At 48.0% G+C, this 11,463-nt stretch overlaps 4 protein-coding genes across 4 annotated transcripts; 1 reads left to right on the plus strand and 3 right to left on the minus strand.

The window, feature by feature from the left end:
- The first annotated feature begins 83 nt into the window (after window positions 1-83).
- Window positions 84-1,854, plus strand: F4822DRAFT_251199 (chorismate synthase). The gene is made up of 2 exons (XM_051454436.1): window positions 84-340; window positions 396-1,854. Exons 1-2 carry the CDS (start codon window positions 306-308, stop codon window positions 1,618-1,620), a joined length of 1,260 nt encoding a protein of 419 aa, XP_051314373.1. The 5' UTR covers window positions 84-305; the 3' UTR covers window positions 1,621-1,854.
- A 15-nt stretch (window positions 1,855-1,869) lies between these two features.
- On the minus strand, window positions 1,870-7,294 carry F4822DRAFT_251261 (uncharacterized protein). Its single transcript, XM_051454437.1, has 3 exons — window positions 6,899-7,294; window positions 4,659-6,846; window positions 1,870-4,611 (listed from the first exon to the last, which is right to left on the minus strand). Exons 1-3 carry the CDS (start codon window positions 7,133-7,135, stop codon window positions 2,519-2,521), a joined length of 4,518 nt encoding a protein of 1,505 aa, XP_051314374.1. The 5' UTR covers window positions 7,136-7,294; the 3' UTR covers window positions 1,870-2,518.
- Window positions 7,295-8,100: 806 nt separating this feature from the next.
- F4822DRAFT_429218 (Nucleotidylyl transferase) lies at window positions 8,101-9,036 on the minus strand (the record flags this gene model as incomplete). The annotated part of the gene is made up of 1 exon (XM_051461052.1): window positions 8,101-9,036. One exon carries the CDS (start codon window positions 9,034-9,036, stop codon window positions 8,101-8,103), a length of 936 nt encoding a protein of 311 aa, XP_051314375.1.
- Window positions 9,037-9,267: 231 nt separating this feature from the next.
- F4822DRAFT_403314 (anaphase-promoting complex, subunit 10-domain-containing protein) lies at window positions 9,268-11,410 on the minus strand. The gene is made up of 3 exons (XM_051458110.1): window positions 11,027-11,410; window positions 10,416-10,701; window positions 9,268-10,355 (listed from the first exon to the last, which is right to left on the minus strand). Exons 1-3 carry the CDS (start codon window positions 11,262-11,264, stop codon window positions 9,797-9,799), a joined length of 1,083 nt encoding a protein of 360 aa, XP_051314376.1. The 5' UTR covers window positions 11,265-11,410; the 3' UTR covers window positions 9,268-9,796.
- Between the last annotated feature and the right edge of the window lie 53 nt (window positions 11,411-11,463).

The raw sequence follows: 11,463 nt of genomic DNA on the forward strand, positions 1-11,463 counted from the left end.
CCCACAACTTGACCCTACCTAATTGAGACACAAAAGGCCGTCACCCGCGGGGCCTGAACCGGAGCTGCAGAAAACCCCACCATCCATCATAAGACCCTCAAAAATTATTTCTCGAAATTTGTTTGTCCCTCCTTTGACTCACCTCGACAAAGCATCCTATCGACTTAAAAGAACGACGGCGCAGTTGCTCTGGGCTTACCAAGTTAATTGAGAATATTGACTACCAAACCCTACGAATTGATTGGGTGATTGCTTCAATTAGTCTTCAATTCGCCATTCGTCGTTCGCCTCTTAAGAATCTTAAGATGTCGACATTCGGGAGCTCTTTTCGGGTGACCACGTTAGTCGCAACACCCAATTAGCCTTGCAATCTCTCTCTAACATACTACATATAGCTATGGCGAGTCTCACTGCCGATCGGTGGGATGTATCGTCGACGGTTGCCCCCCGGGCATGGAACTTACCGAGGACGATATCCAGCCTCAGATGACACGCCGTCGACCGGGCCAAAGCAACATTACTACTCCTCGAAATGAGAAAGACCGCGTCGTTATACAGTCTGGTACCGAGTTCGGGGTCACGCTGGGCACCCCAATTGGACTCGTAGTTCTCAACGAGGACCAGAGACCCAAGGACTATGGAAACAAGACGATGGATCTCTACCCCCGACCGAGTCACGCGGACTGGACCTACCTTGAGAAGTACGGTGTTAAGGCGAGCAGTGGCGGTGGACGAAGTTCGGCTCGTGAGACCATTGGCAGAGTAGCAGCTGGTGCTATCGCTGAGAAGTACCTTAAGCTTGCATATGGCGTCGAGATCACTGCCTTTGTCTCGTCCGTGGGACATGTTAGCCTATTCCCACCCACCGCCGAGTTTCCAAGCCCGAGTCAAAACCCCGCATTCATAGAATTGATCCAAACGATCGACCGCGAAACCGTCGACAAGTTCTTACCCGTACGATGTCCAGACGAGGAGGCTTCGCGCAGGATGGCGGATTACATAGGCGAAGTCAGGGATCGCAACGATAGCATTGGTGGAACTGTGACGTGTGTGATCAGGAATGTGCCGAGCGGCTTGGGGGAGCCGTGCTTTGATAAACTAGAAGCGAAGCTTGGACATGCCATGTTGAGCATACCCGCGACCAAGGGCTTTGAAATAGGCTCCGGTTTCGGCGGTTGCGAGGTTCCCGGCTCTATCCACAACGATCCTTTCATCAGGGCGCCGGACACAGCCGCTGACACGGAGACCGGCGCTGGACGTAACGGAACGCCTAGGCCGAAATTAACGACCAAGACGAACAACTCGGGAGGCATCCAGGGCGGCATCTCGAACGGCGCGCCTATCTACTTCCGTATTGCTTTCAAGCCCCCTGCCACTATCAGCCAGGCACAAAAGACGGCTACTTATGATGGAGACTCTGAAGGTGTTTTAGAAGCCAAGGGTAGACACGACCCCTGTGTGGTGCCGAGAGCGGTGCCAATTGTCGAAGCTATGTCGGCATTAGTAGTCATGGATGCGCTAATGCAGCAGATGGGAAGACACGAGGCCCGAAGGCATCTTCCACCCCTAAAGCAGACGATACCACCGGCGGATAATGGTGTTTCTATGGATACAAAATAGAGGTCTGGTGATAAAAAAAAATTATGTGAAAAGGCGTTTGCGGCAATTTTGTGCGATTTATTAGGTCAGAAATATACATTGCGGTGTTCAATCTACCTACCTGAGTCGTTTAGTAGAGCTCGCATATACAATATTGAAACCACTAACTATGTGTAGACTGAGCTCGGTGTTCACTACTTACGAATTACCATTCCTAAATAATAGAATTTTCAAATCTATTCATTTTTATGATGATTTTGATATCTTTGTCTCTTTATTACCTAGGTAGGCATACATGTTAGGGACGGCGGTCCAATATGCTTTAAGTCGCCATTCCGCCAAAACGACGTACGGATATATAGTGTGGTGGCATACCTGGGTAATGTATTGTGTCCCTGTAAATACAGGGAGTAACGCACTAAAGGAGCCGTAGCTACAGGGCGGTACAGCGCATGTCCCACTGTAAATTTATTATAGTGCGCGTGCCCCTATAAGTATAGCGCTCTGAAGTCCTGTGATGCGCTGTGGTTATAAAGGCCCAAAGCCCTGTAATACCCTATGGTTACAGCGCTTACAGCACTATAAATTTAGTCATGACAGCCCCGTACTGTGAGCATACACTATATTATGACGCATTGGCAAATTCTTTTTGGAAACGGCGCATGGTATTAGGTACCTCTAGATGAGTACCTTATAGTAATGGAGCATTGTGCGCAGTATCCAAACATTTGACCGAAAGAAACGAGATATCCTCTAAATCTATCTCATCCTACCCTCTACATGATGAAGATTTGGAAATCAAAGGGAATTGTTCTGAATAAATACCTGGGTATCTTTATCATGAAGTTCAGGACGTGAGAAAGGGGGAAATTGTTATAAAAAAATAAAAATAAAAAAGACAAAAACGAAAAAGGCCTAATTAAATGCTATTTCGGCTCGTTGAATCAAGTTCTCCAGTAGAATTGCCCGAGGAATAAGTCGGGGACAGGGACTCGTCTACGCTTATATCAGTAGAAGAATCTCTATCCTCTTCACGCGTGAAAGGTACGTGATCCTCCGGAGACATAATTGAAGAGTTTAGTGACGCCCTTTCGACGTTAATATCGGGGGACTCTTCGTTGCGAGCCGGTCCATGGTTATGAGGGTCGGAAGGAGCCGTTCGTGATACATTTTCAGTATCGTGTGGTGCAGGTCCGCTCTCTGTACCATCCACGCTGGGTGATATATCGCTGATATTCGACGTCCTTTGAGAGCTTGTTTCAGATGAGATGCCTGCTTTTTCCATTTCGGCGTCTTCATTCACAAGCTCAATACCCCATCTCAACATTCCATCAGCCCCCGTGAACCAATCTAGTTTTGCCCTAGTAACGTGATCATTTTTGAGTTCTTGAAGCGATTTACTGCGTGCTAGTTTCAAGAGCTTCTCGCTTCCAGCTACCAAAACTGCGATATCGGCGATACTGTCGAGTTTTCTGATAAGCATCTTTGTGTACCTTCGGGATGCGATGGTCAAGACTATGGACACGATGACGAGATATCCTAGGATTATCATGCAGATCCAAGCCGCTGGCTTCGACATCTGTAAGAGCTCGGCCGGTCGGGAGACGTGTAAGTTTATTGTCGTATTGACGGGTGGCTTCGGGACGGTAGAATTCTCAAGTGTGACTCCGTTAACGTGGATTAGAGGATTCTCGTTGAGAGATTGGAAGACGTAACCACCATTCTCGAATGAAACATTCTTACTTGCGAAGTTCTGGAACATGGCCGAGAATGTTCGTTGAGCAGTGTGCCGTAGAGTATCCAGGTTTAGTAGTGCTTCGTGGTCGTTGTTAGCAAGGGCTAACATAGAGTAAGTCATCAGGTCGACATTCAAGCCAGGTTCCCGAATACTATAGGTTTGCTGGATGTTATCCTCTGAGGCGCGAGTGTATATAATATATTCGCTAGTAACGTTGCCGACGCTGCCAAAATCCGCGGCGGCGAGTAGGCCAGAGACAAACAAAACGCCATATCCAATTGTATTAATAGCATGGCCCAGTCCGGCCGTGTCGATGTATATGACGGGCGCCAACTCGATAGACCACGCGAAGGGGTCTAGTTGTGGTTCACTGGTGAGGTTGTAGTCAATAACATAACTATTTTCTACACCCACGGTAACACTTGCCCAAGCTCTTTCGATAATGGGCATACAATTCAGTGCTGCCATTCGTGGCTCCTCGGACCATAGAAGTGGAGCTGATACTCTAGGGTCCAGAGCTATGTTGTGGTGATAGCCTTCCACAGGTAACCCGTGAATCCATTTCACCGTGAAGTTAGTCGGCCAAGGTGTCGCAAGGTTCGGATATTCGTTAGTTGTGGTGTTTCTCACGATTGGGGACCAATATCCCACCGAACCTGACCCAATCTGTCCATTGGTCATATTTTGACAGCACAGTATCCTTCTATCGGATGCGAAAAACGTGGTGTAGTTTCCTTTGTAGCTTGGAACTTGATCTAGGTAAAGATTCGTATTATTCCCAATCGTGGATAGTCCGAGCTCGTAGCCCTGTTTCAAGATGTCTGGGTTGGTATCAGTAGCCCATTGCGTCGCATTGGTCAAGTCCCATTTGGTAAGCCAGTTTGTAGAATCCTCAAGGTTTAAGTGTTCGAAAGGGGAACATTCTAACCGCGCTCTGATCCCGTGGGTGTCTACTGTGGCATTCATTGCTTTTCGTGTTGAAGCGGTTTGATTCCCCGCGTTTTGTATAGTCGTCTGAGGCAGCGTCGCTAAGTCAACTGGAACAAAGGCCCATCCATTTGAGCTCCAAGCAGGTTCGGTCCCATTGAGAGAAGTTTGAATAGCTGCCCCATATATCCAAGAGGTTCTCATGTTACTATATAGGTCTACAAGGGCACTTCCCTCGCCCGCAAATGGCAAGCTATCATTGCGTAATTGAAGTTGCTGCAGTACATTAGCTGTGAGCAGCACGCTCCCAGGTACCCTCTGCCACATGGAGGACATTGCGATTGTAACTTATCTGAGTCAGAACGAACAACTATAAGGTAAATCGACTACTCACATATCTCTGCTAGGAAGGCGCCGGTACACACCAGCAATAATATCCAGTGTCTTCGCTTGCACGCCCTCCAGGAGGCCCACAACAAATATGATGAAATATACGAGACAAGCAGGCCTTCCTCTCCAGTCGCTGGGCCTTGAGAAACAGTTAAATATGGTTGGATTCTGCGCATAATAGCATCGAGTGATCCCCACCACAGCCCTAAGGAAACAGCCACAAAGGTCGTTACAACGGACGCCGGATTGATATCATGGAGGTTTACGCCACCAAGTGAAACATCAAACGCATACACAAAGGCCGTCTGATATAACCCATACACCTCCGAATACCAGTAGAGATATGTTATAGTGACCAGGGTAGTTGAAAGGAAGACGGTTAACAAGATGAGTATCCAGAGCCTGAATGCGAAAGACTGGGGTTTTGAAGGATTGCAAGCTATTTTTCTTTTTTTGCCAATCCTTTGAGACGTGGATTCGGTAATCAGATGAACTCGGCCATGTGCTAATTGATAGCTTTGACCCAATAGCCTAGTATCAATCTCTTCTTTTGTGTTATCAAATAGATCCTTCAGTGATTGCAGTGTGGTAGGTTCTCTAGCGATAAGTTTGACTATACTCATCGCAGGGGAAGGATCTGTGGATAGACCGAGTGGGCGGTTGTATAGTCTAGTCTTATAGAAGACGACGATTAATAAAACTAGCTGTATAGCTAATGTAGTTTCAAGGGGGACAGCCACGGCTGACGCCACGATAACTCGTCTCCTATTCTCGGTCGTACGGCCGATAAGGTCTACGGGGATCTGCTGCGCAGATTCATCAAACTTATCTCGGAGTAGCTCGCCGAAGAAACGTTGTTTTAACCGTGCTGCATTTTGCAACATTAGAGGATCGCCAATTAACTGACCCGGAGAATAGTTATATAAAGCGGAGAGGAGGATTGCTGGCCCGTACATGCCTCTATTCTCGATAGGCCTCTGGAGATGAGTCGACCAATTCTGACTCAGGAAGGCATCCTGGAAAGAATTGATATTCGCTGTTGAGAGAGGGATTTGCGAACGGCTCGACTTGTACTGCGACTCATTGATTTGGACATGAACCGAGGAATCGCCTCGGTCGAAAGCAACAGTAACATCAGTGTCTCCTGTATAATAACGGGCGTTGCAGACCTGACCAGTTATGGTGAAGTTTCCTGGTGTCATATTATTAGACCAAGGGGTAGTAATTATAAGGAATTCGTCCTGCGAACAGTTAGTCTTATATAGTGCTGGCCTGTTTGGCGCTATGGGAACGTAGGTGGTGTTATGATTAATGTTAACATTCGCTGACGAATCCCAGATTTCCCCCCCTCCCCGAAAGGTATCATAGCTGTCTGTAATGTTCAAAGCGCAACCCGAAGACGCAGTTAATAACACCGAGATAGTATAGAGTTGCGTATCGTACCTAACGTACGGTACTACCTGGCTTTTCTCGTAATTCATTTGTTCGCAATTTAGTTCCACGTCGAATGCAGTAGTCGTTGCTGACCACGTCGACATCGAATCAGAAAAAGATGGACTCAGCGGTACGTTTTCCATCCTAGCCGGCCAAACGGGTAGGATGCCATATTTATCTGTAACCCATGCCGATGTTGTCACATTCTGGAGGATGTTGCTGACCGTACGAAAATACGTAGTAGCGAGCGGAGTAGCCTGGAGTGGAAACTTCGCGGATATATCCAATTTTTTAAACGGTTCTTCATAAACGAAGACCATGCCTTGTGTGACGAATAAACTCGAGGAGAAAGGAGATACGATAAAGAAGCCGAGTATGAAAGCGATGGTCGCGCATAGCAGAGCCCAGCTCGTTTCCCTCCGCCGGGTGGGAAAACCTTGGACTAAAGCATCCCACCAAGCGTCAACGGTCCATGTTAGAGACCTCTTGGCTGGGGCACCCGCAGGGCAGGCAAGCCGTGCGAATGCCTCGGTCCGTTTAACGTCATTAAGTAAGATTGATAGCAAGAACACATATACGACGGCGAGTACTGTCGGAACAAATTTGGAAGCGACGACAATTCCCCGGGAGCCGTCGTCATCAACCAATCCTAATTCGCGAGAGGATATGATGTGTGAAATGACCACCATGATTTCTAGCATTAGTGTAAAAATTAAGAGGCTAGACAGGCAGTGCCAGCGTAGGGTGTAAGGAAGCCACTGCAACATTCGACGTCAGTATTGATTGTATGGGGAAGTTACATATACATACTGTAGGTAGGGCGTCGTCGTTCTCTTTTGAATATATAGGATGCTTACTAATTATCGGCTGATTGGGCTGTTTATTCATCGCTGGTTTGTCGCTGAAAAGATCTATCTTGGGATCTAAGACATTATCATCTTGGTTAAATGATGGAATATGGTCGCTATGAGGGTCGGCATCGATGGAAGTTTCAATCTCCCCTGGTTTGTCGTAACTCCGACGATCAGGACCGTAGGAACGATCCATATCAACTTTCAATGATTCGTCCGCTAACGCCTGATCTAGGGTCTTCTGCTAGGACTGCAAGGCTCCATGCCGATTCAGTATGCAACCCAGGAGACTCACATGCTGCTGGACGTCAATTTTATAAGTAAGCTTTCCATAAACGCCAGCCCAACGGCCCCCACCCCCGAGGTAGCATTGTCCTGTGTTTTTGATATGGACGCTGTGCAAACTATTGATTCCAAGCTGAAAAGTTGATGGATTAGCCAATGCTATCAATGAATAGTATAAATGAAACATCGCGGTTTTGCCACCTAGAGACGGTGAACAACTTCGCCACGTGTCAAAAATTCGCGCATGCTAAGCCCGTGTATTTTGTTGGTCGGCCCAAACATAGCCCGCGATTTTCTAGGCGCATTTCCAATGAACACCGTACCAGAATTCCGTCCAGAGCTTGAGTGCAGCTGAACCAAGAGTCGTCGGCCGTCAAGACGCCAGAGCCCGAACTATATGGGAGTGGATGGCTGAAAAGGTTCCATAGGCAGGTTCCATTGTACATTCCGGACATCAACCTGGTCCTGGGGATCGATGTTAGTTTCTCTAAATAGGTATAGACCAGCCGAGCAAGGCCTACGACAGCAAGAACGCCATATTAAGAAGCCAGAAAGGGGGGGTCGGGCGAAGAAATGAAAAGCGGCAGAAAAATAATGCCTTGGTCTGAACTAACATTTGACTTGAACGGTTAGTCTGCCAACAAGTGCTCTTACTTTCGAACCACAAATTTTAGGGGAAAACTCTTGAGGGATTCTTTCTGGCTCTTGAGTTCGGGATGCTGTCTTGTAATCAATATCGGTCGTTTGTGGAGGAAATTCGTAGATACCTGTTCGCGAAACTAGAATCTGGGCCTCAGCCGACCTCAGCCGTACCAGACTCGACAATAGGCAATACTAGCGAGATGGCCAAGACCCGAGCCTACCTATCCTCTGAGCCTACTCCCCATCCCCATACAGCCCCTCCCCACGAATCCACTCCGCAACGCCTTCACTAACCAACTTCTTCAGAGCCACCCAGTCGCTCCTCCGCACAGCCTCGCGCACCTTAGTACTACTCACTATCTCCTCACCCTCCTTCCGGTCTTCCACCATCTCAACCCTATAAACCCACTCCAAGACCCCGCCCGCCTCCTCCAAACGCCCATCACGCAGCTGCGTCAAATACGCATGTTGCGCAACCGCATCGCCCCACTCAGCATCTGTGCGCAGCGTAACACGTAGCCTCGAGCGCGCGAAGAACGGACTGAGGACTTGTGCCATGGAGTTATTGGGATAGTACTTTGGGTTGAATATCCGGATTAGAGTGTCGAAGCCTGTGAGGTATACTTGTTCTATGGCTTTGGTTTCTTCGCTTGGGTTTGTGGGGATGTGGTAGAAGTCGGATGTTGCGATTGCGGCGCTTTTTGCGTGGAAGTAGGGTTCGGTTGTTACGGCTATGTCGACGGCTTCGCATGTGTTTTGAGGTTCGTGGAGGGTGGAGGTGGTGGAGAGTAGGTCTTGCGCGAATATGTACATCATAGCGAGACGCTGTGGGAAGGCGGCGGGTTTGGGCGCTTTGTCTGCGTTGTTGACGGCGAGAAGGAGCAGGACTCGTGATCTAGGGGTACTATCCTCCCCTGGCTCTCTGCATTCTGAAAGCGCGGACAGTGCCATGCCTTGGTGGGCGAGGGTCGGTGGGTTGAAGGACGAGTCTAAGACGAGAAGTGCTTTCGGAGGTGTTTGGGGCGGTTGAAGGATTAGTGATTCGGTAGGTGTAGATAAGGAGGATGGCGTTAAGGAACACAAGACGCGGAAAGTCGCATTGGGAAGTTGGTAGCTCTTAAGAGCTTGCGTGAAGAGGGACACGAGGTTCGGTGGAAGCGATCGAGCCATTGTGATATCGGATGAAGACATTTCAATTCATTAAACGATCTATAGAAGGGCTTCAAAGGTTATGAGATGGTATTATGCAGAACCTATGCTATAAGATAAATGGTCTAAGCATTGCCATAATAGAATGGCAACACTTCATATATTCATGTTAGATATTATGGTGATAAGCGGGAGATGTTGTTGAAGGAGGGAGGTTTAATGTCGTAGTGAGGAGGGCTGGAGGGGTACCTACAAGCCCTAGATCGCAGGATTTTAGCGGACGGCTAAACCCGTAGTAAAGTGGAGATACCCGCGCTGTCGGTTCGCTGTAGCCCTGTTCATAACGCTGGACTCTATCATTAAACCGCCCCAAAAGATTCATAATTAATTGGGCATACCTAGATAACTTATATGGACGTGCTTCTTCTATTCTCTTCCACTTACACGGATTCGTAGAATTAAAGGGCAATATAAACAGATTAGTAATACTATAAAGAAAAGAATCATTGCATCATTCAGCTACCACCTTTTCATTACCGGATCCTCATGTTCTCTCCTCTTCGTAAGATCGCCCGATAGTTAAGCGACCTAAGTACACGCCATTTTGCCCTGCAGGCCCCTAGGCACAGGTACCCTCCTTCCAATACAACAAGCAAAAATAGCAGTCATAGGGTATCGTAATTAAGGAGAAAACCCAGTATTTCACAACGCCCTTAGCGCCTAGATATGCGAACTTGCCATAAACACACCGCGAATCCTCCAAATGCCTAGATGATCACCTTTAACGAATTTCGGGCTCTCTCATGAAGTCAGGGATAGTAAGTCCACCATCACTAGGGATAAACTTCTTAGCTTTCGCCTTTTTCTCCTTTCTCTTCTCTGTGAGTCTCTCAAGGCCCTCCTCGTCGTTATCGTGGATTCTCAATGCTGCCAATCGGTACTCGTGATCGTCTAGCATCTCAATTACCTCTTCAAGAGGGTTGTTCTCGGCGGTATCTGCGGTGTCATCTAAGGCGTACACCTTGATCCCGCGAATGTGCGTGTCCTTGCCATTCTGGTGGTTCTCTAGAACGATGATTCGAACGAAGTAGCAGCTGAGTGAGTCCCCGTCGTGGCCGCCACCTGCTCCAGCGATAGGCACATCAATCCAACCCTTGGGCACGTTAAGCTCCATAGTGGTGAATGGAATGGTGAAGTTGGGGCTGAAACCGGCTGTGATCTGAATCTTGGTGGGTGTGTAACTCTCATCGAGATCGTAGTCAAGATAGAGTCGTAAGACGCGAATCTCCACGCGCTTGATGAAGTGAATGTTCAATCGATGAGGTTGTGGGCCATCGGACCTAGACAACAATGCGTTAGCCAATCAATTTAGAAAAAGAAACGAATTACAATCCGCTTACTGCCAGAATTGATTGACATCATCATCTCGAAGTTCCTTAACGCCACATCCGGGCTTGTAGCTGCTGACTGTGAAACTCGCGAGATTGCTGATTTCCTTCAAACCAACTGCGGCGGGATCAAAAGCCTGCTCGTCTTCATTGTCTTCCTCATCCTCTTCGCCTTGCTCCTCGTGTTCAACTTCATCTTCGATACCCTGATTCTCGTCGCCCTCAACAACGTCATCGACATCAACATCAATATCACCATCCATAGCTTCAGCATCCCCTTCAACGATAGAATGTGTGTCTAGCGAAATGTCAGATGAAATGAATGAATCTGGTCCTTCAGATACAATTTCTGGGCCCCCAAATCTTCGAGCCGCCATCCCTTGCATTTCTTGAATTCTGAGATACGTCTCGATTGTTTCATCAGAGGGTACGGCGACTGGCCACGAGTTGGACCTAGTTAGGCGCCGGGTTGGAGAAACCCCAACCGTCGACTCAGGAAAATCGTGGGTATCCATGATGGGTGGCACGAGATTTAAGATATGAAGGTCTTAAGGTGAAGGGAATGAATTGAGAGGGGTGCGGAAAACGAACAACAACAACAACAACAGGAAAATCAGGCTAACCTTGGGGTGTCTGAAATGCCCATTGCGGATCCGGTCGTGTACCGTCATTGAAGGTTTCAGTAAGATGCTCGGCAGCTTCAGGTACCCCGGTTCGCACCGGATCCCCGCCCCGGCCCTGCGACATGCGAGCAACACGATCGGGGCGCATTAATCGTCGTCGGAATTCTTCCTGTTGTTGGCGGAGACTGGCAAAGTTCCTCGCGGAACCGCCACTGCTGCCAACATCTGGCGGATCCATTGTTAGACAGACGATATGATTGAAGACTTCATTCAATCGGCAGAGATTATGTCTGAGATTTGTTTCATGGTCAGCTTTGTGAATGGGTAACCATATATTGAACCAACTTGGGGTAAATAGAAGGTTAAGAAAGCACTGTAATGTTTATTATTGTTCTACAATAGGTACCTAGAATTAGCGCTTTCCTAGTGGATATAGC

Source organism: Hypoxylon trugodes, assembly GCF_022578975.1.
Source record: "Hypoxylon trugodes strain CBS 135444 unplaced genomic scaffold F4822scaffold_5, whole genome shotgun sequence".
NCBI lineage: Eukaryota > Fungi > Ascomycota > Sordariomycetes > Xylariales > Hypoxylaceae > Hypoxylon > Hypoxylon trugodes.

Coding starts and splice junctions, on each gene's coding strand:
- F4822DRAFT_251261 (XM_051454437.1), bottom strand. CDS start 7,135: ATGGATCGTTCCTACGGTCCTGATCGTCGGAGTTACGACAAACCAGGG. Junction 6,847..6,898: donor ACGACGACGCCCTACCTACA/GTATGTATATGT, acceptor CGAATGTTGCAG/TGGCTTCCTTACACCCTACG. Junction 4,612..4,658: donor CGCCTTCCTAGCAGAGATAT/GTGAGTAGTCGA, acceptor GACTCAGATAAG/TTACAATCGCAATGTCCTCC.
- F4822DRAFT_251199 (XM_051454436.1), top strand. CDS start 306: ATGTCGACATTCGGGAGCTCTTTTCGGGTGACCAC. Junction 341..395: donor AGCTCTTTTCGGGTGACCAC/GTTAGTCGCAAC, acceptor TACTACATATAG/CTATGGCGAGTCTCACTGCC.
- F4822DRAFT_403314 (XM_051458110.1), bottom strand. CDS start 11,264: ATGGATCCGCCAGATGTTGGCAGCAGTGGCGGTTCCGCGAGGAACTTT. Junction 10,702..11,026: donor GGCATTTCAGACACCCCAAG/GTTAGCCTGATT, acceptor ACATTTCGCTAG/ACACACATTCTATCGTTGAA. Junction 10,356..10,415: donor GATGTCAATCAATTCTGGCA/GTAAGCGGATTG, acceptor ATTGTTGTCTAG/GTCCGATGGCCCACAACCTC.